This window comes from Podarcis raffonei, chromosome 10, assembly GCF_027172205.1.
Source record: "Podarcis raffonei isolate rPodRaf1 chromosome 10, rPodRaf1.pri, whole genome shotgun sequence".
Taxonomy (NCBI): Eukaryota; Metazoa; Chordata; class Lepidosauria; order Squamata; family Lacertidae; genus Podarcis; species Podarcis raffonei.
The window spans coordinates 32269494-32296230 of record NC_070611.1 but is presented as its reverse complement, the minus strand read 5'-3'; the positions used below and the strand labels follow the sequence as shown (position 1 = coordinate 32296230).

General features: G+C 40.4%; 1 protein-coding gene and 1 long non-coding RNA gene across 8 annotated transcripts; one reads left to right on the top strand and one right to left on the bottom strand.

Moving 5' to 3' along the window:
* The first annotated feature begins 307 nt into the window (after nucleotides 1-307).
* Nucleotides 308-8550, top strand: LOC128422091 (uncharacterized). Of its 5 annotated transcripts, none has more exons than XR_008332428.1 (4): nucleotides 308-491; nucleotides 5130-5272; nucleotides 7660-7734; nucleotides 8245-8550. It is a non-coding gene; the product is annotated as an uncharacterized LOC128422091 (long non-coding RNA). The 5 variants fall into 5 exon arrangements; XR_008332427.1 differs by lacking the exons at nucleotides 7660-7734; nucleotides 8245-8550 and adding exons at nucleotides 4349-4393; nucleotides 7388-7461; XR_008332430.1 differs by lacking the exons at nucleotides 7660-7734; nucleotides 8245-8550 and adding exons at nucleotides 4349-4463; nucleotides 7388-7461.
* On the bottom strand, nucleotides 2519-26737 carry NUP107 (nucleoporin 107). 3 transcript variants are annotated; one of them, XM_053405661.1, is made up of 28 exons: nucleotides 26422-26737; nucleotides 24424-24503; nucleotides 23762-23854; nucleotides 23342-23457; nucleotides 20676-20808; nucleotides 19658-19761; nucleotides 18775-18902; nucleotides 17785-17833; nucleotides 17368-17439; nucleotides 16187-16275; nucleotides 15531-15609; nucleotides 14356-14469; nucleotides 13189-13279; nucleotides 12100-12176; nucleotides 11357-11416; nucleotides 10672-10817; nucleotides 10523-10571; nucleotides 9673-9742; nucleotides 9296-9414; nucleotides 7862-7900; nucleotides 7366-7516; nucleotides 6702-6808; nucleotides 5780-5882; nucleotides 5525-5685; nucleotides 5109-5234; nucleotides 4507-4620; nucleotides 3676-3843; nucleotides 2519-2886 (listed from the first exon to the last, which is right to left on the bottom strand). In XM_053405661.1, exons 1-28 carry the CDS (start codon nucleotides 26445-26447, stop codon nucleotides 2779-2781), a joined length of 2772 nt encoding a protein of 923 aa, XP_053261636.1. In that variant the 5' UTR covers nucleotides 26448-26737; the 3' UTR covers nucleotides 2519-2778. The 3 variants fall into 3 exon arrangements, with proteins under 3 accessions (XP_053261636.1, XP_053261637.1, XP_053261639.1); XM_053405662.1 differs by lacking the exon at nucleotides 26422-26737 and adding an exon at nucleotides 26028-26229; XM_053405664.1 differs by lacking the exons at nucleotides 23762-23854; nucleotides 24424-24503 and having other exon boundaries at nucleotides 26422-26440.

The window sequence follows — 26737 nt, the reverse complement described above, 5'->3', positions numbered from 1 at the left end:
AAGGGAAAAGTTGACAGTCATGCGCCTGTGCCGAATTGCGAACCCGCCTCGAAGAATTCGAGCGGGACCGTTGCCGCCCCTGAGGTGAGCTCGCGCGTTCGAACGACGTTTCGAATGCCACTCCCTTAATGGCTGTTTAACGGCTACGCGCTGCAGAAGGCGCCTTAACGCAGCCCTGTTGTGCCGCAGTTGCTGGCTCTCGGGCAAATGAGTTACCGGGACGACTGAAAAGCGTTGGACTAGTGGGGGGACAACGGAAAAATAACGGCTTCTTCCCCGTTTGACAGCGTAGCCAGCAAAGGTGGTGCATGGCTGAAACTCTTTAAGATGTATTTGTTATTTTATAGCGGCCTTCCAGATTTCTCCCCCCCCCGCCCCCAAACTCCCATCCGTCCTGACCATTAGGAGTTGGATGTCCAAAAGAAGCTGGAAGGTCTCAAGCTGAGAGGTTGCTTCAGGCATTGCAGAATCTTCTAGCTCCAGGCAATGGGGTAAGAGACAAAATACTGGAGGCATTTCCATGGGCTGAATTGCCAGGAACGATTTGGAAGGGCACAGGTCCATATTGGGCTGTTGTTTTTTAATATTTTACACACATATATAATACACACCCTATATGTAAATAGGTCTGGTTCTTTGTTTCCAAACTGATAGGCACTCAACTACTCAAGGTCATTATTAGAGGGATTACTGAAGAAATACCAAAATTTGAGGGTGAGCTGAGCTAAGACCGCCTCATACATAAGATCCTTTTGGCTTACAACAATACAAGTTGTCTGCATAAATATACACACTCGCTGGCACCTACCAGTCATTTTGTGTTTATAATGAGACTTGTAGGCAAGAACAGCATTTGTGAACTAGAAAAACAATAAATTTTCTTTGTCTACAATAGATTTTGTCATATCCTTATCCCTGTCTGGAGCAAAATGTGAGATATAAATAAACATAACGGTATTCTAGCAGAGTCCACGTTGTTTCCATTATCAAGTGGAATTATGTTTGCTTGTAGTTGCTCAGTTGGTAGAGCATGCGATTCCTAATCTCAGGGTCATGGGTTTGAGCCCCACACTGGGCAAAAAAATTCCTGCATTGTAGGTTAGACTAGATGACTCTTAGGGTCCCTTCCAACTTACAGTTCTATGAGTCTATGAATTAACAGTGTGAGGTGTGTTAATCTGAATTTATATGGTTTATCTCTGTAGATCATGGCATAAGGTTGACATAATTCTAATATGACATGAGACCTTCCATGATGAGTTTTGGTGACCGTGGAACAAGCCTGAGTCCAGCTCCCTACTGAAAGGCATTCAGGAATATCCTGAGTTCACACACATCTGACTTAAGGATTAACACATGCAAATTTAGTTGTCAAGTACAGGATACTCAACTCAATGAGATTGTGGAGAGATGGTCAGGTTCAAATAATGGTTTACTATCAAAAGTGTTTCGCCCTTTTGTTAAGCAAACAGGATGGCCAGTTTAAACTTTGTTGTTGTTTAGTCGTGTCCGACTCTTCGTGACCCCATGGACCAGAGAACGCCAGGCACTTCTGTCCTCCACTGCCTCCCGCAGTTTGGTCAAACTCATGCTGGTAACCTCGAAAACACTATCCAACCATCTCGTCTTTGTCCATGGAGTTTTCTTGGCAGGGATACTGGAGTGGATTGCCGGTTCCTCCTCCAGGTGGATCACGTTTGGTCAAAACTCTCCACTATGACCTGTTCATCTTGGGTGCCCTGCTCGGCATAGTTCATAGCTTCTCTGAGTTCTTCAAGCCCCTTCGCCACGGCAAGGCAGTGATCCATGAAGGGGCAGTTTAAACTATTTCTCACCAATTATGGAAATTGTAGGAACCACTCATTTCACAGCCCTGTCCCTTCCCCACCAACAGCAAATAGACCACCACACCACATCCCCACAAGGCACTCCAGGGGCAGGGCCTAAGGACTGAGCCACTTCAGGATCTTGACAGCACTGGGCCAAAGTGCTATGCCATCTCCAAGCTGGTGTGCCTGCCTCCTCACCTCCTTTCCCAGCTAGCATGCTCGGCAGGGCTGCCAGTGTGGTGCTCCAAACTCCAGTAAGCCCCACTGGGAAGTGGTGTGAGCTAGGGTTGCACCCTAAATTTTCAATCTGTCCTTGCAATGGATTATGGGTACTTTTTCTTGATAATCAGAAATTCTGTCAAGTAAGTAGCCCGACACTAAGCCTGGAATCCCAGTGATGCTTGTATCCTAAGCCTCCATTGTTTTAAGCAGCAGTGTTTTATATAAATACATGTATATATCTGGAATGCTTCACTCTCACTTGAAAGTCACACAAAGCCTTTGGTTGTCAGGCTGAATATGGAGAAAGGGCTTCTGTTCTGAGAAAAGGTGCACAGGCAACAGGATTTTTACCTGGAAGACAGTAAGCTGTACTCATGAACAGCTGTGAAGGTTTAACCATGTGATCTAGCAAACAAGAGGCATCTATTTATAGTGCATTTTGCACATTTATGTGCTAAAGATACTAATTTCCTAGTAAACCAGTCATTTCAAATTTTATTGGAAAAAAATACAAATGTCAAAACGGTTTGTCATTTTACATACATAGAAAGTCATTTTGCTAGTGTCAATGCACTGCAACATCTTTAAAACAAAAATTCTATGCCAAACTTTGTGCGTTGAATCAAAGGTTTCCTTCCCCTTTCACCTGGAGTATGAGAACCTTTGGGCCCAACCTTACATTTACTTGTGCCACCATTCAACATTTTTATAACCTAGAATGGTGGAACTAAGACTGGATTTCATATCCAAGAGGATCAAGACCTTGATCCAAAAGCATGAGGGAAGACTCCCTTAGCTTCTGCAGCAGCTTCTGGAGTTCATCCTTAGAAAATACCTGAAGAGGAAGATAAGAATAACTTAAGGGTATAGATACAGATACCACTGTAAGCATTTATTATATGAGGAAAAAAGTTAAACAGTCTAAGTACAGGAAAGGGTGATGGTATTTTATCTAAAATAATCCTAAAACATGGGGCTGACAATTTTAATTCAGTTCAGAAATGCTTTTTTTAAAAAGATACTCTCCCAAAAATATACAACCGGGGCCCCACCTGTGCATTCCCTAACTAGAAAGTTGGCTTTCTCGAAAACCCCCCCATTAAAGTACATAGTCATAAGGACTGTTCACTCTCATGGGTGCTATACTGACTGGGACTGTCTGTTCCTTTATTCTGTTAGTGTACTAGTGTCCTGCATTATTCCAATTTATTTTGGAAGTGCTAAAAGAAAGCCCCTAAATAAACATACAGTGTTGTATCCAGTACTGCACCAGCAGGGTTCCACTAGTGCTATAAGACTTAAGTTGCCCTGCACCCCCTCCAGATTTGCTCTGAAAGGTCAACCAACTCTTCACAGCTAATTTTGAGGGCATGCAAGTGTCTGGAGAGGAAGTTCTGTTATGCGCACCTAACCTCTTTGTGCCAGCAGAGCTGCAGTGTTGGATGTGTGCCACACCCAATTTCTTCCCAGAAATTTTAAACACTATTTGATAGTGTGACTAATGTATTGTGTGCTTTGGAATTTGACAAATACAGACAATAAGACGAAAGTGCTTGTTACAGTGTGGATTATTTCAGCTAGATAGGCAAGCAGAGTATTTAAAACTTAAAGCAAATGAACTTACCATGTAGAGTTTATGTCGATCTGATGAAATCAAGTCAGCAAGCCTTAGGTCTTCCTGATACTGTCTTGTGCTATGCAATACAGTATGAAGGAGGAAGCACATCATTGGCAAACAGAGTTTTCGCAGCATGATCATCTGATGGGTACGCTCAGGGTCATCTTCAGCACCCTTGGTAAGAAAATGTGGAATAGTCTTAACCAGAAGTGTCACATTCAGTTTTAAGAAACTCTACTCTAGTGTTTAACAATCATATGGAAACTCAAAATTGAAACATCATAATGCTAAATCCTGCACCAACACAACTGTCATGGGAGGTTATCAGTGGCAACTAGTCATGAAGATTATATTATCTCCAGTATCAATGGCAGTATGCCTCTGAATACCAGTTGCTGGGAATCACAACCAGGACAGTGCTGTTGCACTCATGTCCTGCTTGTGGGCTTCCCATAGGTAGATAATTGGTCAATGAGATAACAGAACATTGGATGAGATAGGCCTTTGGTCTGACCCAACAGGGCTCTTCGTATAGTCTTAGGATGATGACCTCCAAAAACTAGCCAAATTAGAAGATACTGCAATAATTCAAATTTACAGTTTGAGTAAAGTATTAGCATTTTAAAACCATAGTTGTCATCTTGCAGTTATTTCTTAAATAAATCTTAAATATTCCTAGGTTTTCCACGGAACAAGCATTACCAAATCAGAAATCAAGCCATAGGTAAACAAAAACTAAGCAACGGCACTGCAGCATGTTAGCCTGGGAAGCAATACTGCTAGCCTATTACTGGGTAGGGGCAGCTTCACAGTCTACTTCAAATATGTATGCACTACCTCTCTGACATCAACCATCCATCCTCCATCAACAAACAGCAAGACATTGTACATTTTTTCTTTCACATCAGCTGTAAGGGCATCCAGGAGACCTTTCCAAATACCATAGTCCATCTGAAAAAGAAAAGTCAAAGTGAATCTTTCAAATCTTCATAACACACATTGTTTCTTCACCACATGCTTTTCCATTAATTTAGGAATAAGCTCAGAGTGGGAGTGTTACAGCACAGGTTATTCCAGAGTAAATGGTGCAGCTGACATTCTTCTACACTGCACAGTTTTAACAGTTTGCCTCTCTTCCGCAAAAGAGCAGCAGATTGCTGGTTATTTAACTGCAGTTGTCAATGTGCAGTTAAATTTGCCAATGAAGTGGAACCCAGAGTTTTGTCTTACCCGCTTGTTAATATTATGAACTGGGTCTATCCAGTTTAATTAGATGACTTCCATTAGTCCTAAGCTGGCACAGCCGATCATTCAAGGCTGATATGAGTTGTCATCCAACATCTGGATGGAATCACATATGTGATCTCACTAGCACAGGGTTAGCCAATTGGCAAGATAGAAGGATGGAAGGGAGAATTTTACCTTTCCTTTCTATTTACCTCATATTTCTTCTCTTTAAGTTCATAGGCAACTTCTTCAGTGAAACTTGCTTGTAAAAGCTGACCAGGCTTCTGTGGCACCGAGTTCATGTGTTTAAACCATTCATTGAAGGCTTCATGGGCTTCCTAAATTGGGTTGGAAATGTTTAGACATTTTCATGTAGGTAAGTGTACACAGTTAGGCATAGTAATGGGTTTGTTGACTATTAAATATGCATCTGAAGACCATTGATTTAGAGGAGATGGGGCCTGGCTCTAGAATGTTAAGGTTTGTTTTTTTTAAAAAAAATGGGTCCATATGCTTGAATAGAGTGCATTCCTCTCATGTCTGAGTAAGATTAGCCCACACTCAACATATCTGATTAGGAGGCAGGTCTTCTAGGTATCTCTTTTTGGGACCTAAGTCACAGTCTTACCAGGTAAGCTCTAATACATAAATGCTCTCTAATAGCGTTGTCATCTTCAGCTGGAAGTGGACTATCCATTCCTTGCTCTTCCCATTGATTGTATATTTCTGCTATAGAGTCTTGTGGAATCTTTATAAACACATCCTTGGCTGCTTCATGTTTCTTTGATGCTGTATTTAAAGAGTATCAGTAAGTCATTTTCAGATTCATCATACTTCCTTAATATTTTCTCTAGTTTCAAACTGATGGCTAATATTGTAGTACCTAAGAATTTCCTCATTATAGCATTGCTTTGTTTTAGTGCTTCAGCCCTCTGAGCAGGATTGAATACCAGCCAGTCAATTACATCAATCTTCAGCTGATCTTCCTAGAAAAAAAAGGTCTCTATTCAGTATATATAGTAAACAAATTTACTAGTCAGCTTTTGAGGATACAAAACAAATTAAAGACAGTGGTCACAATCTAGAAAACTACATGACTTGCTTAGCATGGCAAGCAGAGCACTAGACCTATGCTTCTCTAACAGCAGATTTCCATCATTGCGACAAAATGCATTTAAATCTTTAGTGTTTCAAGAACAATTTGTGACTAAGGCATGAGTATTACTGTACCAAGAAAAAGCTTTGTTTGACTTTCAAACACTCCATGGTATGTCCAAAGTACCTCTCTGGGTGGTAACCACAGATTTCACAATATAAAATCTAATATAAAGTTACTTTCATAGTAACTTTTCCATGGATGCCTATCAAAATCTTTACTTTCAAACAGTGGAAGTATTTGAAAAATTAGCAGTTCACTATTAGCCAGCCTCATCCACCATTCATTTGGAACATAAAATTTGAGTTATTCATCCGTAATCTTGGCACAAATAATGTTTAAGTACTGGTGAAAAGCCATACAAATGTGTATTTTGGTGGACAGCATAAATTACAATTAAACACTCTCAAGAATTGCAACATGAGAAAATAATCCCAACTCTCCCCTTTTACCATAGCTTTGGTCTGAATCCATGTCAATACTAATACTATGAGCAGTACTTGGCACATACTGCGGTCAACAGAATACAAGGGATACAATTTATTTTAGAATTATGAGTATCTCTTCCACAGCTGCTGATTCCCCCCCCCCCCAGTCTTCTCTATTTGGGGGAAAAGTGTTAAGAAACACAGTTAGCACCACTGTTCACCTCTGTTGTGCCTGTATCTATTGCAAGATCATGATGAGTGAACTCGCTAGCATCTTTCTTGCGAATATTTTCAACAACCGTTTTAGTGATAGTTGCTACTTCCAGACCTTTAAATAGAAAAATATACAAGAGTTAGATATGAGGAAACAGGAGGAATTTATAGGAGGAAATTTTGGTTTTAAATAAATGTCACGAAAAGAAAAAAGAAGGGCACATCCACTGAGCAGGAGTACCAATAAGGATACATCAGCGATATTGATAAATATGCTCAGTTCGGTTAGATTGGTATTTTTCAAGAACAAAGGGTTGTAGAAAATGGTGGTGAGGATTTCAAAGCAGGGCAGAGTCTCTCTTTAAAAAATTAAAACAAGTTTATGGGTGCTTCAAAACTAAATCCAATGCTGAACAAAGTTATTATTTATAGTTTTGTATTGAACTAACTATTACTCAGAGTGGACCCGTGACTAACTTAGGTGTATTAATTTCATTTTGTGTTCTTAGACTAAAAGTTAGTTGAATACAATTGGTAGTATATACGACAACTGAAATACTGCAACTTGGACATAGCTGCTTAATAATACTTGCCCACTTAGAAGATGTAATTAAATGTTCCCCAGGAAATGAGAATACCACTCCCAAATAAATCATTCACAAAATTTCTTACCTGCCTCCTTTGCTAACTCTAGGCAATGGTGACGTTGTTCTGTCTCCGTGACATCTTCCAAGAACGCAGCATACTGAGCAATAGCTACATCCTGAGGCAAGTGGCTGACATAAAATGCTATAAGATCTGTGTGCTTCTCACATATTAACCACTGCAGCATAAAAAGAAATTTAAAAAGAAATTTGTTTTATTGCATTGCCCAATTTATATTTCATTTGTGCACACGAGAGAAAATCAGAATAATTTATCTCTACATGTTTTAAAAACTGATAATGCTTTTCCCCCTTTCAACAGTTATTCTAATGACACTCTGCAGTTACAAAGACAATCCATAAGCTATTTGTATAAACAATGGTCGTCCTTGTGAATGTGTGTTAAAAATAGCCAAAATATTTCAGCAAACGGTTTGCTATTTGTGTTTCCATTTTAAGAAATGAAAACTGTTCTAGTAATTTTAGAGCTTATTGTAGATGATATATTGCATCTAAAGACTTACCTGAATGTATGTTTTCAAAACGTCCACCGATACTTCCTCCTTAATGGAAAAAGTTACTAGGTTTAATAACATTACTTAAGAATGTCAATTAAATTTCCAAGTCACTGTTACCTTTCTATACTATCTGAAAATCGCTAGTTACATCCAGATCTCTTTAAGACAAATGACTGAGTCTAGACTGGAACCAAATGAGTTACAGTTGAGCATTGTCAGATGTCAGGCATTCCATAACAGGTGACACTATTCTTACCATGTGATATTTGATTATCAGTCATTCCATCTTAATACCTCTGGGAAGGAGAATAGCTTTGCAGCATCAGCAAAAACTGGAAATTTGTTACATTACAACTGGAGTTTTGTTATATTAACCTTGCACATTTCAGGGATAGACAGAAAATGAAGACTATGAGGATACTGACGTTAACTCACAGACAAGAAAGGCTTTAGTTCTTTTATGGATATTTACTTGTACAACAGGACCTGATTTTCCCTTAATCAGCAGGTTACTCCCGCTGTAGAGGTACAGATATTGTTTGCTTACACAGAAATACATCTTTTTTTACCATTCCCTCATTATTCTATATCTACACAAAACGTTATGGGTTTCTTGCTTAGCCCAAACTTTACTTGAAAGGAAACCATTTAACTAGACAAAATCAACTGACAAATTAAATTATGGTGGAAAATTACATATTGCAAATTATTCTTTATAGCATGCATGGGGAATCTCCTGCCCAAAGGCCAACTTGGCCTGTGAGGTCATCCCCCTCTATGTTTGACATATCATCAGATGTCGAGCAGGGGAAGCCATGGCTGCAAAGGAACAATGTGGAGCCTTCAAGTGCACTCCTGATTGTTCCCTGGGATAGGGTCTCCTTAGTGGAGCTGATCCCTGCTGCAAGTGGGGGGTTTGCATCCAGGACTTTAAATCCAGAGGCAAATGTTAGCCTGCTGGGATTGTGAGCTCCTGATCAAAGCTGATGTATGGAGCTGATCCATGCAAAGGAACAAAGAATTTTTGCAAAGGGTAATGTTTCACCTAATGTCAGATGAGCAACCTCATTCACCTGTCTAATTAGCCTGCCAGCTCAATACAGTTCTCCATAAGTGCTTTATAGTCAAATATCAATTGCGATGTATAGGTGCTTTCTGTTGAAACTGTTCTCAGACTACTATTTTTAATTAAACTAGCATTACATGCCGAATATGGCATGCTTCTTTTTACTACTAGCAAAATGGGGAGAGGAAGAAGCCACTAAAGAATCACTAGCAAAAGGTTTTCTCTTTGTTGTGTTGCTCTGGTCTGTTTCCCCTCCCATCAAGCTCTTAAACCCAGCTTGGTAGCTGGAGAAAAAGAATGATTAGGTTGCACAAGTGAAAGGAGAGGAACCACCAGTTATTTTCTATATTCCAGGCACCATTACAAGAACTTACTTTAGTCTGTAGTCCCAAAGTGCGGAAAAATAAAATGAGATGTGTCATGAACCGAAGTAGGTGTCCTGGGAGCACATTTCTGTCTTTGGAGAGCCATTTGTTAAATTCTTCCATCAAACCTGAGAAAATAACAAGTTTCAATTCACCTTACCACTAATAAACAGATTTGGGGCGGGGGGGGGGGCTCGCTGTGCTTTGCTTTAAATGGATAGTGTAAATCAGGGGTTGCCACCCTTTTTGGACCTACAGGCACATCTTAAATTTCAAAAAAGTGCTGTGGGCACTAATCATAAAACAGCTGCCATTGAGGCGCAGCATAACACAAAATTAGTGAAAGTTCAATTATTGCTGGAAGAAAACACTCAAAGCAAACTTACCATCCACATCTCCCAGGATAATGAACTTCTGAATCACATGATAATGTTCTTGATGCTCTTCCAAAACTCTCTGAAAAGCAGTTTATAATTTGTGAAGACACACCATATATCCATAAAGATTCAGACAACAAAAGAGGAAGTACTTCTTTGCAGAACACATGGTTAAATCTTTATTTTATTCACCTCCGTTTTAAATAAAAACAAGGTAAAATAGAAAATAAATAAATAGAAAAGTAAAAAAAACAAACCAATACAGAATAAAAAAGAAAAGCAGGGAGAAGATGACCTGAAATAACCATCATCCTATTTTTAGAAAATATGAACATTAAGTTATTATTTTCATCCAGAATGGATATACAGGAGGCAACCATTTTGTGCACATCTGATTGATGAGTGACTGTGATGTGCGCACTGGTTTTAGCACTGGAGTGGGGTGGGACAGGCTTATGCACAACTGCTGATAAGCGCAATATCCCAGAACACAAACTCCGCGCAAACAAGGAATTGCCTGTATTCTGAGTTTCAGGTACATCCAATATGCATGAGTAATCAACAAGCGATAGCCAAAAAAGGTAAGATTACTAGGGAAACACTTTCCTGAGACCTAGGTAACTTTCATAGTACAGAACTGCCTGCAGACTTTTTGGCTAACTAACTATTTAGGTTTATGTTATAGGATTATATTAACTAATTAGGATTAAGGCTGCACTCCCGTATCTATTTACCAGGAAACAAGCCCCACTGAAGATAGAGGAATTTACTTCTGAGTAAACATATACAGGACTGCCTTGTAAAAGTGTACAATAAAAGAAAAAAGGTTTTCTCTCTTCTGATTAAGATTCAAAATTACCTTTTTATCTGTTGCTTGAAGTTCTTCAAACACCTTTTCTAAAGTCCAGCTTCAAAATATAAAGGGGAAAAAATATTCAAACACGTAAGTGAAACGGCAATTAATCAAATATTACATAATGGCTAATTAAGTAACAAATAATAACTTACTTTGTTTCTAAATACTCTCTGGGGAGGTCTTCTGTCTCCTCTGTGGTCATCACCGATGAACGGATTTCCTGTTCGACAAGTGTGTCCACCATGATCCTGAAATGTGCCCAAACTGTATCTTCCCAGGTGTCACAAACTGGAAGAAGCTTTAGGTTTGCAAAGGAAAATAGAGAGCCAAAATTAATAGTTCTGGAATAAGTATATTAACAAAAGATGTAAGCTAGCCTGGATGCATTCAGATTTCAATGTAAGCCACTGCTTATTATGACAGAAACAAGCTGCATGCCAAGAAGCTTGTCATATCGCAATGCACGTGTGCTAGTCCCAACTTATGTTATTTATCTCTATATGAAATCTTTAGTAATGCTAAGAATTAATAGGAAATCCAAGAGAACTGTATTCAAAATGTCATTAAAATGTTAACAGTTTTTGAGCACAAATAAAGGCTAGCCTAGCTTGTTTGCCTGCTATTGCAAGCAAGCACAAACTTAGCTATAGTAAATTCTGAGCACCATCTTCTGGTATAAAAGGAAGTAATCTACCCTATTTGTGAAGCCCTGAAAGACCCAAAAGCACACTATACTTTTTAGAGTTTCCCAGTCACAGCAGACTGTGTGTTGGCTATTCTCCGTCTATTTTGCTAAGCTGTCTCAACAAGATGTTATTTTATTAATATATATCATACCTGTTTGAGGTTTCCACTGAGTGCTGCATAGATTGCTCTCTCGTATTTGTCAAACTGCTCCTAAAATTGTTCAAAAATATTTATTTGTGATCATTATATTTTGTTTATAGCTATTTAAGAAATGTACTAAACACTAATTCATTCAATCATGATACTCGGTATCTTCTGAAAGGTTCAGAGAACAGTTAGCAATATAGCATTAGTTAGTTAATCAAATACATAAGCTGCCACCAGTATACTTAATTCAGCACCTAATACAGGAACCATTAACTTCAATAGGTCTACTCCGAGTAGGACTAGCATTGGCTACCACTCCATCTCCAGTTCCTTATTTGTTAATAAATTAACAATTTCTATTAATATCAATTGATTAGCTATTGCATAAAATACTATTTACCTTCAGGTCTGTTTAAGCCATGCTAATGATATGGTTAGAAATTTAGTGGCAATAGATTATATCCAGCAACAGTAAGACTTCCAACAATGATATAGAATAGGAAGCAATTTTCAGTTATTCATCCTTCAGCTGCCACAAAACTGCCCAGATCTGCTGCAGAGGGTTGCGGTAACATCCAGAACAGTTTTAGGGAGATGTGGGCAACTGCAGAGGGAATAGCTGAAAATTGCTTTCCTTTCTGTTCAGCTGAGAGACACTGTTGGATACAATCCAATATCTACTGAAAGTCAATGACAGGAAAAAAAAAATCCTTAAACAGAATCTATTACAACTACATGCTTCTTACCTTTTCTGCCAGTCTCCAGCAGCTTAGTTTCCAAATACATCTGTATGGATTCCCTTCTACAGGTTCCAGCTCTGTTCCTATGTGTAGAGAGTAATTTTATATGTGGTTAATTCAGCAACTTAGGAGAACTGTACTGTCCAGCAAAAGATCCACTTTCAGTTTTTCTGAAACTTTCCTCAAAGAGCAATCAAGATGCTGGAGGCTATCTAATCTGATAAGCAAAGCAGTCTCACTATCTTACTACAGCTATGTTCAAGTAAGAACAAAGGGTACATCTAAATGAGAATGCCGATAGAGAAGGAAAGCTGGTAATGAATCGTGCATGGGCTCTATTAGACAGTTTACTGCAGGGTCCTCAAGCCTTTCAACTGGTGACAAGAGCAAGCCAGCAGTTCAAGTTGGGAGTTAACTCGTTTCTTAGCAAGAGCACAATCTGCACAGACTTGGCAGTGTATCAACTAATAAGCACAGCAGCTCATCCCCGGTAGGTCTTCTTCCCATAGATCAGTTGCCAAGACAGAAAGTCCCCACCTCTCCAGAGTTTTTCCCAAGCAATTGGAGACTATATTTTGAAAAAAACAACGAACGAATTCCTATGCCCCACAAATAACCCAGAGATGCATTTTAAATAAAAGGACACATTCTACTCATGTAAAAACATGCTGATTCCCGGACCATCTGTGGGCTGGATTTAGGTGATTGGGCCGGATCTGGCCCCCGGATCTGGCCCCTGGGCCTTAGGTTGCCTTCCCCTGTTATAGCTCCTCCAAACAATGATTTAGAAGTCTGAACGTAGCCTGTTCCTGGATATCAAGATCTACCTGCTGTTATGCATATTCAATCCAATATATCTGGACCCTTATTCCAAAGAAAATACCTAGGCAGGGATTATAGCTAAGACTTTATAAGCTTATCCTATCCTCTTTTTGCTAGATGGACCCTAACCACTTCATCAAATTTTCACTAAATTTGATGGTGTGCATCTTCAGATGGTTCCAGAATAAATCTTTGAAAAGACAGGTAAAATGAACAAATGTGCACATAGGGCCATGCATCTTTTTTCAGTTTCTGTGTGTCTCATTTAAGTACCTCCGTTCACATTAGGATCATGGTACAGCTTCCACCCTTCAAGCGTTGCAGCTCTCCAAGCCTGTCCACATCTTTTGCACAATCGTTGGGCCTATAAAGTAAGCAAAGGGAGTGGGCAAGTTTTGAGAGAAACACATTTACCGTATTTTTCCATGTATAAGACACCCCAATGTATAAGGAAACCCGTATTTTGTTTTAACCAAAAACTAAGTTGTTTAGCTTTTTGGGGGGGGTGGGGGAGGTTAGTTCCACCAATCGCACACCTGCCTGCCCAACCACTTGCCACAGCCACTGCCGATTGCACACCTCACCACAGCCACCAATTGCCTGCCTGCCTTGCCACAGCCGCCAATCGCCTGCCCAATTGCCGCTGCCAATCTCCTGCTTGCTGCTGCCATTAATTGCACGTCCCCCCTCTGCATTCACTATCCATGTATAAGACTACACCCAATTTGTGCCCCCCCTTTTTTTAAAGCAAAAAAGCATCATCTTATACTTGGAAAAATATGGTGCATTCCACTCATGTTAAAATCACACGACATGCAAGGACCTGATTATTGTGATGATGGTGACAATAATGCCGTAGTGCATCTCCAGTCCCCTGAATGAACGTTCCTGTTCAGGGTTCCAGCCACCCTAGATCAGGAGCCCTGAAGTGCTCTTTAGGGCTTAGAAGGATAGTTCAAACAAACCAGGATCAAACCTTGGCTTCAGATCTTGTTTTGCTAACCTACACTTAGAATAAACTACAGTTTTCTAAACTCAAGTTCTATGGCTTTTCTTATAAAAGAGTGTGCATATGCGCGCGCGCACACACACACACACACGGGTGTGTTTGTAGAACTTTGTGAAGTCAATTTCAGCATTCAAGCAAACAAGCATGTGAAGATAGATAATTAAGTCTTTTTTGCAACTTTTGTTTGTGATTCTACTCTCAAACTTAATAGCATAATCCATACTTATTTTCTCATTTATGTAGTTTTTGGCACTTAATAGCATTTTATGGACCAAAGATCTATGTACAAATATGCCCATTCTGCAGAGGTTCCACTCGATGCATACAAGCCTTTATAAACTGTATGTGTGCATGTGCATGCATGTGTACCCAATGACTTACACACACCTGTTCCCCACCCCTTTAAGTAAATGGAAATACATTTCTTTTACCTCATCCGTCATTCCAGCTCTAATGAGAGTGAAAAGGAACTTAAGTAACCGTGCATCATCTTCCCGATCCAAATCATCAAGTGGCATTTTCTGCCTTATCGGAGCATCTGGGTCCTAAATAGAAAAACTGCACTGATTCTTTTGAATTGCAAAAGCACATTTCTCCCTGCATATTGCTTTTAAGCTAAGTCATTGAAAAGGACAGGAGGTTCCTGTTGGAGGCTGTTCTGTTTCCCATTTCCAGAGGGACAACAGTATTAGTCTCTGCCAGCAAAAACAACAAAGACTGCTACATTTACTATGGCGTAAGCTTTCGTGAGCTAGTACATTTCATCAGATGCATATATTTGTATTAAAACATGATAGGCTACCTTGACTTGTTACATTTCTGGGTTATCAGCCAGAGTATATCTACTCTTGTTTTGGTTTTATTAATTAATTGCCTAACTGCATAAAATAGTTGCACAGTAAAATCTCATACGAGGAGACACAGGGTGGACCACAGTTTGATAAAGTAGGGCAGTATATCTCCAGTTAAAAAATATCTACCCTGAATACTGATGAATTTTCATCAACAGAGAAAACTGCTAATTGTTCAATAAAGGTAGGGGAGAGGAACCTCTGGCTTGTGGGCCAATCCTGGCCCACCAGGGGGTCTACTTTGGCCCACAAGACCATTTCCTCCAAACCAAGCCCAACTGCACATCTGCTGTCATTACTGGTGACCTCAACTGAGCAGGAGAACATGATTTAATCCTGCATTGTCTGCAAGATCCTCCATTGCACAGCCAAGGGAGCAGGATTTAATCCATGCTCATCAGTGGAATGGAGATTCCTGTGCAAAACCACCATTTGAAGCAGCTCTCACTCACAAGCTACTTCAGATAGGTTTTTGAAAGGCCTGAAGAGAGCCAAAGGCTCAAAGAGAATTGCAAGGGCTGTCACAATGTCTTTTACAAGACTCCCTGCTTCTCCTTGCTCTTGGAAGCTTAAAAGGGAGGTGTGGGGAGACTTGGAATCTCATCCTGCTCCCCTTTTAAGTCCGAGATCAGGGACTGGGGCAGGGGGGCTTGCAAAGCAAATATGGCCAACAAGGCAGATCCTGATAATAATAAAGGATCTAAAAAGATTCCCCATCCCTGATTTAACATCTGGAATTAGTTAACTGCACTTACTAATTCAGTCACTAGTGGCCTTGAGCTCCCAGAGAAAGTGTTTAATTGTCGCTGCTTCAAGATGTGCAGAGTATTCTCCCTGAAAACACAAGGCATATCGTTACTTCAACAGCAATACATTCTAAAGTAAAATATTCTATTGTCAACACTATAATGCATTAAGGTTCTTTAACAAATTATATTTAATTACTCCTGATTTTTTTAAAAAAAATTAACTGAGCTTTTTAAATTACAGCTGGTGAAAGTTGATGCAGTGTTTCAGCAGATCTGTCTTTAGCAATTCTATGGTGTAAGAATAATGCACAGCAATAACGTAAAGCATAATTTTTATAAACCTTTATGAGTTTAATAGACTTGTTAATACCTACCATATTTAAAATAAATTAAATCCCAATATAAATAACAATTTTACATAAAGTTTATTCAACATGCTTTTTAGGAATCATCACAACACTGATATAGAAAAAAAAAAACCCCCGCAGTATTTCCATGTCTCTAATATTTAAAGAACAGGGATTGTGTCATGTAATAATTGTAAAAAAACAAACATTTTTTTTTTCTTGAATCAATTGCTTGAGATGTTTATGTAGAATATGGTATAAAGAACCAGCACCATGCAAATATCAAGAGTGATCAGCAGTTGGTCAATAACTTACCAATATACAGACTTTGCATAAAATTCAATATTATCAGAGAAGTCTCCAACTTCATCCTTGGCAATGCTCTCTAGCCAGTCTACCACCAACTGAAAATTAAACCAAACTTAACAATAATGTAAAACAAGACCTTCCCCCAATTTCCACTTTGATTATGGGGTAGACAAAGATGCATCAGACCAACACTGTGCAGGGTCCTCTAAATTCTATGGCATTTACTCCCAAAGATGTAGTCATAGGATTGCAACCTCTATCAAATGCTGCCCTTTTAAGCCTTATAGGTAAAGATAAAGGGATCCCTTACCATTAGGTCCAGTCGTGGCCGACTCTGGGGTTGCGGCCCTCATCTCGCTTTATTGGCCGAGGGAGCCGGCGTACAGCTTCCGGGTCATGTGGCCAGCATGACTAAGCCGCTTCTGGTAAACCAGAGTGGCACACGGAAACATCATTCACCTTCCCGCCGGAGCAGTACCTATTTATCTACTTGCACTTTGAGGTGCTTTCGAACTGCTAGATTGGCAGGAGCAGGGACCGAGCAACGGGAGCTCACCCCATCACGGGGATTCGAACCGCCGGCCTTCTGATCAGCAAGTCCTAGGCTCTGTGGTTTAACCCACAGCGCCACCCGTGTCCCAATCAAAAGTTTTCTTGCAACACATATGGGAAGTATCCCATTGGTGTTAAGGAGACTTGTTCATAAGTACAGTGGAATCTTGGTTCTTGAACACCTTGGTACTCGAACATTTTGGCTTCCGAACGTCAAAAACCTGGAATTAAGTGTTCCGGTTTTCGAATGTTTTTCGGAAGCCGAATGTCCGATGTGGCTGTCAGATATTGTTTCCGGGGTGTCTGCGCCAATTGGAAGCCGTGCCTTGGTTTTCAAACGTTTCGGAAGTCGAACAGATTTCCAAAACTGATTACGTTCTAGAACCAAGGTAGCACTGTAAATGTATCTTAAATATATATATATTAAAAACAAGACAATCCGTTCTGACCTCTTACAAGAGGGATGTGTTCTCCCTTGATGGCTTGTTGAACAAGGAGGGAGGGAGAGAAAGGTGGGTGGGCCCTTTTCTGATGCCCTAACCACCACTGGCATGTGCCCACCCCTGACAGATTACTCCTAAGGGAATGGAGTGCTTGTAAGAAAACATGTTCCACATCCCTACTTTGTGTCATACCTGGCTTTGTCGAACCAATGAATCTCTCTGGAACAGACTGTTTATAACAGTCTTTTCACTAGCATTTATAGCCTAGGGAAGAACAAAACCAATGTACAAATGACTGAAGCATGATTCATGATCAAAAAATTATTTTCTATTTGAAACACTTTGAACACTTTAACCATATTTGACAATTATATGCTTAATTGATTGCTAAACAGTGCAGGTGCTTAATAGGATCCCCCCTCCCCGCCAAGAACAAATATTGTTAAAGCTGATCCACATCAGCTATGCTTTATGAAACTAAGAATACAATATGCTTTATTAGTTCTATAGTTTTTATCTCTATTACATATTTTTAACAATGTAATACTAGGGTCTAAAGCAATGTGGGTAAGTTGTTCCTTAGTAGAAAAAGACTGTGACAAAACTTACTGCAAGGTCAAACATGGTTTCTTCTTCTAGAGCAGACTGTATCCTATCCCTGGATTTAAAGCAAAGAGAGAAAAAACAATATTGAGGATTAGCATTGCATGTTATTTCTTAGCTACATATATCTCGTTGAAATCCGCAAGTACACATAGGGCACAATTCATACACAATGTCCAGAAGGGTCTGAGGGCCCTATATCCCCTTCACCCCACTGGCACAGATACAGTGATAAGACAATTGCAAGGTCTGTGTGCACCTGCCATATCCCCATCCTGGTCTCCCTCCTTGCACCTTACAACTTGTATGTGCTTAAAGTTCTACTGAGGATTTTAAAGAGTTCCTATTGAGGATGCCGTTATAGTGCAGTTAGATTTTTTTTTTTTAATATTGGACAATATCCAAAGTTAGTCATACTCAGAGTAGGGACACTGAAATTAATGGACTTTAAGTCCATTGATTTCAATGACTCTACTCCCAGTATGACTATATCACCCACTGTATTTGGATATATTCCAAAGTAAGTGACATTTTGTCATTCATTCAACTGCCACATCCTATATTGGTTTGCTAATGTCTGCCAAGCACACTTTAACTAACCTAATCCCTGGAGGCTCAGGTGGCTGACTTTTTTCAGTTCCAGCTGGTTCACCAGCTAGAACCCCTCGATCAGCACACTGGCTGTGGAAGTCTAAGGATACACATGCAAAATCTTGCAGGAACTCGGATGGCCCTGTGAGATATTGCGAGAGCATCTCAAACCTGGCATGCTGGGAGGGCCTCTTCCCCTCAAGCAAGGCTAAGAGCAGACTTGGCACAAAAAGAGATTTTAAGCTCTGTCTTGCTTGGATTTAACTTCTGCAATTTCAGCCAGTCGGCCTTCAACCACATATGCCTCAAATCACACAAGTTAAATGTACATTAGGTGTGATTGTACTGCAAAGTAAATTTAAGTGTTGAGGGGAAAAAACACAAGCAGGCTTTCAGGAGAATTACCTGTAAATTGAGGATAATAGTCTCCAAGTTACCATCTCTTGCTTGAGAAGCCACAACACACTGGCAGTTTTTGAAAATTTCTGCTGCCCAGGAGTAGCTCGGTACACTATTTTTTGAAGAATGTTTACCTGGTATTTAAAAAACAAACCAACAGTTGGGTTATATCATCTTTTCTTCTCTCACACAATATTTTATTCTTCGCACAGTGGAATTTGTGTAATGCTTTACAACAGAGGTTCTGAACTGGATCCAATCAATGGGTGACTTACATCTATAAAAAGTTCAAAGGGGATTGCCACCTCCTTTGAAGGTGTGCCCCCAGCACTCTCTGTCAGCTGATTGGCACTGACAGGAAGCCCTGCTTGCAAAGGAACAACCAGGGGCTCACTTGAGGCTCCCTGTTGTTCCATTGTAGGCATGTCCATACCTGCCCCACACTATCGGGTATGGGGTAGGTGACCCTGCTTTATACAGCATAAGTAAAAACAAAGTAATTTCCTGCTGACAGTAAGAAGAATACAAGTAGAGAGGAAGAATGGAAGATGCACTGGTAACGGGATTAATGCAATCAAAGGCAGTTAAACAAATGTTGTAGTTAGGGACTAATACAATGTGCTTATTGCTAAAGATGTTCAAATCTTCATTTTCAGCTACAAATCCCAAACAATTACATGAAACTGGTAAATTTGTTGCTTTATACAAAATGAGTCTGTACAGAAGCTATTTTTGAGAGCTCTCTGTACAAACTACAGGCACTCTCAACAGTAACCCTCTTTTCATATATACGGCAGTGACATTGCCTGTACTACTCTATGCTTACTCAATGAGGGAAAATGATTTTGGTTCAGCAAGTAATGAATACATAAGGGATATAACAATATACCTGGTTATTGCAAGTATCTTCATACTCATCTACAAGTTCAAAAATGGTAGTGGAAGTGTGTTTTAAAAGGGAATGTAGAAAATCAGAGTACATACTCCTCGTAGCTAGAAGAAGAAACGTGTTAATTAGAATAACCTACTTTAGAACAAGTCTAGCTTGTAACAAGTTCACCTTTATTATATTTAAACACTCATAGTGCCTATGTTTTGTACATATATCAAAATATATAAAACAAGATTTTTAAAATAGCTGTACAATAAGCACAATGTTTCAAAGCACATTTGATAACACAGTCTCCTTTGCAGATGTTCTTTAGAACAATAAAATGGAAGTATTGATGGGGTGAAACTGACATAGTCTAAGCATTCCTTAAATCAGTGGTGGGGAACCTCAGTTCCCATCATCCCTGACCATTGACCATGCTGGTTGAGGCTGATGGGAGCTGGGAGTATAGCAACACCTGGAGAGTCACAGATTCTCAGATTCTCCGTCTCTGACTTAAAGGGGGGAAAGTCAAACATTTAGACACAGGAAAAGAAATGTAGCTAAATAAATTCTCAGCACTACAATTCTGAAATCATGTGCCAAAAACAAACCCAGAACAACTGTACAAAAACAACATCAGGCCTGTGGAAATGTACAATGTGGTTTAACCAACTTCCTAAGATGTACCTATTTTATATATGACAGTTAGCATATTAGTTATTATGGCTGTCCCCGGCCATGGTACTGTTCTTCCAAGACTATGATCTACTTTGAATCATGGAATTGTAGAGTTGGAAGGGGCCCCTAGGATTATCTAGGCCAACACCCTGCAATGCAGAAATCTTTTGTCCAACATGAGGCTTGAACCCATGACCCTGAGATTAAGAGTCTCATGTTCTACCAGCTGAGCTATCCCTTGGATGGGATGAAGAAAAACTAGACCAGCTACTTATCCTACAACAGGATACCTTATGCATTTAACAACAGGCATTGATGCCGTAACAGATAGCAAAGGCAAAAAGTGAGCTCTCACCTGCTTCCCCAGGATCATCCTCCTTCAACAGGACAGCACTCTTAGTGATATCTTCTGTACCACTGTACTCTAAATTTGTGAACATGATTGAATGTTGAGGGGAGAGTGAAGTTGTCCAGTCATTGTCATCTAACTAAAACACACAATATGATACACAGAATAAAAACCCTATTAATATCACTGCATTGTGTATCAATGGTCTGACATTGTGATTGCTTATGTACATTTTTCTTCAGAAAGTAGTTCTAGTTGAAGTTGATTAATATGGATTTCCCTTCAATTTCAGATTTCAATGTCAGCCATCTGTTACTTATGGTGGAGTCCAATCCCCCTTTGCATTGACCTATGTGTGCTGACAGGGCAGAAGCAACCCTCAGCTCAGCTGCATCAGCCTCTACCAGCCTTTGCCTGCAATGATGCCAGCATCACTCTGCCATTGAAGAGCTCCTTGTTCTGCCTGCCAAGTGTGTGACTGGGTGAAATTGCTACCAGCCAAGTTCCTTGCCAGTGGAGAGCTCCAGGACAGCTCTGTTAAGCCCTGCCAGCCAGCACCAAGAGTTTCGATTGCAGACTTAGTCAACAGCAAAAGAGACAATAATCACCATTGTAGATATTGCAGTTTTCATGAAAATGTACTCTGGTTGAAATAGGGATCGGATGATTGAATGTAGGTGGTGATGATTATTTTTTCCTTAAAAGAAAGGAGTCACCTGTAATCTAGTGTCTTGCTCCAACAAGGGAGTTTTACAAAACTGCACCCTACTGGTACATGACTCTCTTATGCATTCCTAGATTTCCTAATGATGTGAGAGGAGGGAGAAAAGTTCCTTCTAGCCATTCAGTCTTCTACCCATCTAAATACTACATATTATCCTTAAAAGGTCTGCTGTCAAGGCAAGTTTTTATGACATACAAAATGACAGCAAATTATCAAGAAAGATGGTGAGAACCCAGCTTCAGTAGCAGTAGATCATTATCCCTACCTTCCATCTACATGAGGGCTGAAAACTTCTTACCTTAAAAGACTGACTAGATTTTGCAGCATTCAATATGACAGCAGGGGAGACAGTGATAGACTAGCCCAAGAGCAGTAGCCAGTGCTACAAGCCTCTGATATCATAATCACATAATAGGGAGCAGTAGCCTCAGTAACAGTAGCTAAAGCAACAATCCAGTGATGTCACAATGATACAACAGGGAACATTTTCTGTCTTTCTAGTTTCTGGACACATTGAAGTTTATCTAAGAATTTAAAATAACCAATCTTAGCTGCTCTTCTCATCACTCTTTCTAATAGCAAACTCAGATGAGTGAATGCTGATGGTCAGAGCTGAAACAAGGGCACTGAGAAATAAAAGGGAGGTAACGTTACCTGCCAACCTAGCAGTTTGAAAGCATGTCAAAGTGCAAGTAGATAAATAGGTACCTCTCTAGCAGGAAGGTAAACGGCGTTTCTGTGCACTGCTCTGGTTCGCCAGAAGCGGCTTAGTCATGCTGGCCACATGACCCGGAAGCTGTACGCCGGCTCCCTCAGCCAATAAAGTGAGATGAGCGCCGCAACCCCAGAGTCGGTCACGACTGGACCTAATGGTCAGGGGTCCCTTTACCTTTAACAGCATGTTTAGACTGAGTCCCAAGATTTGATAAAGTACAACTTAAAAAAACAAACTAAGGTGGCCAGTCCAGTGAGGAGTGAGCATGTTCAGTAGTCACATAATATAGTGTATTAATTGGGAAAGAAAAATGGAAGTTGTGGGATGAAAATTCCCTGTTCCCAGGAATGGCTGAAACCCTTAACAAGCACACATTTATTAAGAGAGTATAGACATTTCTTTCCTAAGCATACGATATTATTTTTGATTCTCTAGATTGGAACTCTAGTTACATTTTCACAGGTACCTCACTATAATAATAAATAATTAATAATAATAATAATAATAATAATAATTTTTATTTATACCCTGACCTCCCCAGCCAGGGCGGCTAACAAGCAATAATAAAAACAAGTTGAATGATTACAACTTAAAAACAAAATTAAAATACATTAAAATATTGAAACATTAAAATATTAAAATGTAGCCTCATTGCAGGAGGAGAAAGGAAAAGAAAAAAGAAAGAGAGGGAGGGAATCAAACTGGCTCCAAGCCAAAGGCCAGGCGGAACAACTCTGTCTTACAGGCCCTGCGGAAAGAAATCAGATCCTGCAGGGCCCTGGTCTCATGAGGCAGAGCGTTCCACCAGGCTGGAGTCAGAGTTGAAAAGGCCCTGGCTCTGGTTGAAGCTAATCTAACTTCCTTAGGGCCCGGGACCACTAGGGTGTTGCTATTTATGGACCTTGAGGCTCTCCGTGGGGCATACCGGGAGAGGCGGTCCCGTAGGTACGAGGGTCCTAGGCAGTGAAGGGCTTTAAAGGTCAAAAAGCAGCACCTTAAATGAAAGGTCCTTTAGAAAGGACAAAAAAGAAAAATATTAACCTGCAACTTTATGTACACTACTTGGGAGAACACCTCACTCAGTACAGTGGGACTTACTTCTGAATAAACATGCACAAGATTTCATAGACTCAGAACTGCAGAATTGGAATTTGGCTGTTAAATGTTGCAAAAGTACCCTATGATGGGTGAAAGACTCTGAATGCTGCTCATTTGTACTTTGCATGTTCTTACCATAGACACATTTCCAAGGTGCCCAGGAGTATGCACAAGATAAGGAGATTTTCCTCCTGTGCCCATGATGGTAGACATATTCAGTTGATTCATGGAACTCCGACTCTGTGGAGTAACTGGAGGAAAATTGTTTTTAATTATTTTTTTTAACAGGAACAGGAGCAAGACATGGCGAGGGGTGGGGTAGCTCCTTGCTGGAACTAATACATTATTCAACTCAGCAGACAGATGAAATAGTGAATAAGACTTCACCCTCTTACAGAAAACCAGTATTGTGCTTAGTACTTAATGCTATTTTAATTAATTTTAACTAAACTATTTAGGAGTGGAAGGAATAGTGGACGTAAACACTTAGAAGTATAGTAAATTTAAAGTACTAAAGTGTACATCAAATAAGGCAATAGGTATAAAAGATCTTACAGGAGCGTGAAAGCCGCCCCAGTCCTGGAGTCCTGGGGACTGTCATTCCTCTTGTTGTCATGCCACTTGAACTCTCATCCAGAGAAGCAAGGACTAAGAAAATAGAATCAAGCTAAGAAAATAAGCTTTAAAGTTCTGCCTCAGTTTGCAGGTGTCCCTGGCCATCTTAAGTTCTGGTAAACACAGTCTATGTCATTATTCCTTCAAATTCCATCTATCCCAGGAAGCCTATTGCTTAAGTGCAGTTTTTCTACAAACGCAAATTGAATCAGGTGGAGGATATGCTGACAATTAACAGGATCAGAACAAGCATATGTGGGTAAATGTTACCTTTCCCACTCCTGCTGCAGTTCTGAGAAATATCTCATTTTCTGAAGCTGATACTCACTTTGGGTGTGAATTTTAATAGCTTCAAATCTTAAAGTGTTTTTCGCCTGGTCTTACTACATTTGTCACAAAAAGTAACAAATCATGAAGCAAAATAATGGTCAAAATCATATTAAATTATATTACTATGTGTAACAGAAAATAAATTATGTTACTCTGCACTGTCCTGAATTAACCTTTATTTATATAAAAAAGACATTATCATTTAAAGAGATAATGTCTAGCTCACAAACCATATGAATATGCTTTTAGGTAAAACCAAAGGAAAAGGATACTAGAAACTTTTTTTTTAGAACTCTGCTTCCGAACTGGCCGAGTTACTTCTTGTGGAGTAGCCATATTTTGAAAATCATTCCTGAAAAGAATACAAACATCTAATGTTATTGAAGCTACCAACTTGAGTCTGACCAAACTGCGGGAGGCAGTGGAAGACAGGAGTTACTGGTGTGCTCTGGTCCGTGGGGTCACGAAGAGTTGGACACGACTAATCGACTAAACAACAACAATGTTATTTTATTTTAATGCATGTGTGAAATCTGAAACTTTACATCTAATAAAGAAATATCCTCAACAGCAAAATTCTAGCAGTCAGCTAATTATAATAATCTTCAACAGAACCAGATGCTGAAAAGAAAAGAAGGCTCTACTTGCACATTAGATAATTTCTGCCATCTTTGAACATCTTTGAAATACATCAGTATTCACCAATCTCAGAATTCACTTTTCCTATACAGTTTACTAGCATTCTTTTCCCAATAGCTGCCAACCAAATGCCTCTGGAGGCTCACAAGCTGGGCGTGAAGATGATGGTTTTCACTGTTATTTTCCACAGAATCATCTTGCATTCAGAGGCATACATCCACTAAACCTGGATTTTCTACTTACCTTTAATGGCTAAAATATGGTAGACAAATTCATGGATAAAGTCTTTTTTTTTTTAAATCAATCTTTAGGTTGTGGGCTTCACTGCACCTTGCAGCAATTAATTAATTATGTGTTCTGTGAAGAATGCAACATGGTTTTGTGACACTGATAAAAAAATATGTTTTTCCTTTTCTCTCTGCAAACATGGGAAATTGCGGGGAGGAAGAAAAGCAATTTGAAGCACGGAAAAACTTTGCCTCCTATCAAAGGAATGGGTAATTTTTGGATGGGAAAATAATTTTTGAGATTTAGACCCCACCTCTCTAACTTGAACTAATTTTGTGGTTCTCTTCTCCGTCTAGTCCAGCACCGTAGCAATGGCCAGCCAAATGTCTCTGTGAAGTTTGCAACACAGAATGGTAGCAAGTCACCTCCAGCATCTGATACTCAGATGGCCAGGAGGCTCCATTTCACTTGGTCTGTGAAGTTAAGGATAGGTGGTGGGAGATTGCTTTGGTAAAGTGTGCTTAAGTGTCACGACAGAATGTGGTTATTTAGCTCCTTCAGCCTAAATGTATGGTACCAGGGTGGGTTACAAAAGACACAAGGTCATAACATAAACATAACACAAACTAAAAGCAACAGTCTAATCAGATAGTAAAACTCAAATTGACGTTGAGTAAAACAAATAATTTGGCCAGACACCTAAATGATACCGACAAGACCGCCAGGCAAACCTGCCTAAGGAAGGCAAGGAGCCACCACTGAAATGGCCAAGTCATCTGCCTGCAGCACTTCAGAAAGTAGGACAGCTAAAGAAAGCTTCCAACATTTCAAGCACCTTGATGGAGGAGGAAGTAGTCCAAGAGATATGGGGTGGGGTCCCTAATCCATGGAGGTTTAGTGGGGTTTCTAACAACCTGACTTTGCAGGAGCCCCTCATCCTAAGTGCCCCACCTTAAAACCACCAAATGAGCATATGCGAACGGATGAAAAGTGGAACTGTGGGACTCACTGCCACAGGACGTGGTGGTTGACCATTAGTTTGGAGCGCTCTCAAGAGGGGATTAGGCAGCTTCATTGAGAACAAGGCTATCAGAAGGTGGGCTGTATTTATGACAAAGGGCAGCTCAGGGAGGCTGCCCAATATTGCCCACATGTCCACTGTGGGAAACAGTAGGGCTGGGCTGGGCAGGCCGCTCCGTTGCCTGGCAACCTTCCGAGCGCCTATCAGCTGGCGCGCGAGGCTCAGCTAACGGCTCTCCCTCCCTCCCTCCCTCCCGGCCAACGGACGGGCGCGGACAAAGCCCACGCTCGCTGCAGGCTCCCCACTCCCTCCCGCCCGCCCCAGGCAGAGAGAACACCTCTCGCCGGGCCTCCCCTCCCCCCGCTCCTCTCCCCCCGCGTACTCTGTCAAAGGAGCCGACTTGTCCATCTCGGAGGCGAGCGGCAGGCTGGTTGCCGCTTCTTGAGTCTTCCCGCTCCCCGGAAGCTCGTGACCCGGAGCAGGAAGTGGAATAATCAAGGCAATGAAAGCGGAGGGGGCGGGATTTGTGGCAACGCCTGTTTGAGGCGAGAAGCCGCCTGAGGCTCACACGGGCCTTCATGTTTCCAAAGCAGAGAAGCCAAAGGGCAATGGAAGCCTGGCCTGCGGGGGCCGCCGCTTAGACCCCTTCGTACAGAGAGGCAAGGACTCTTCAAAATTTCTCACTCGCCATGCCGGCT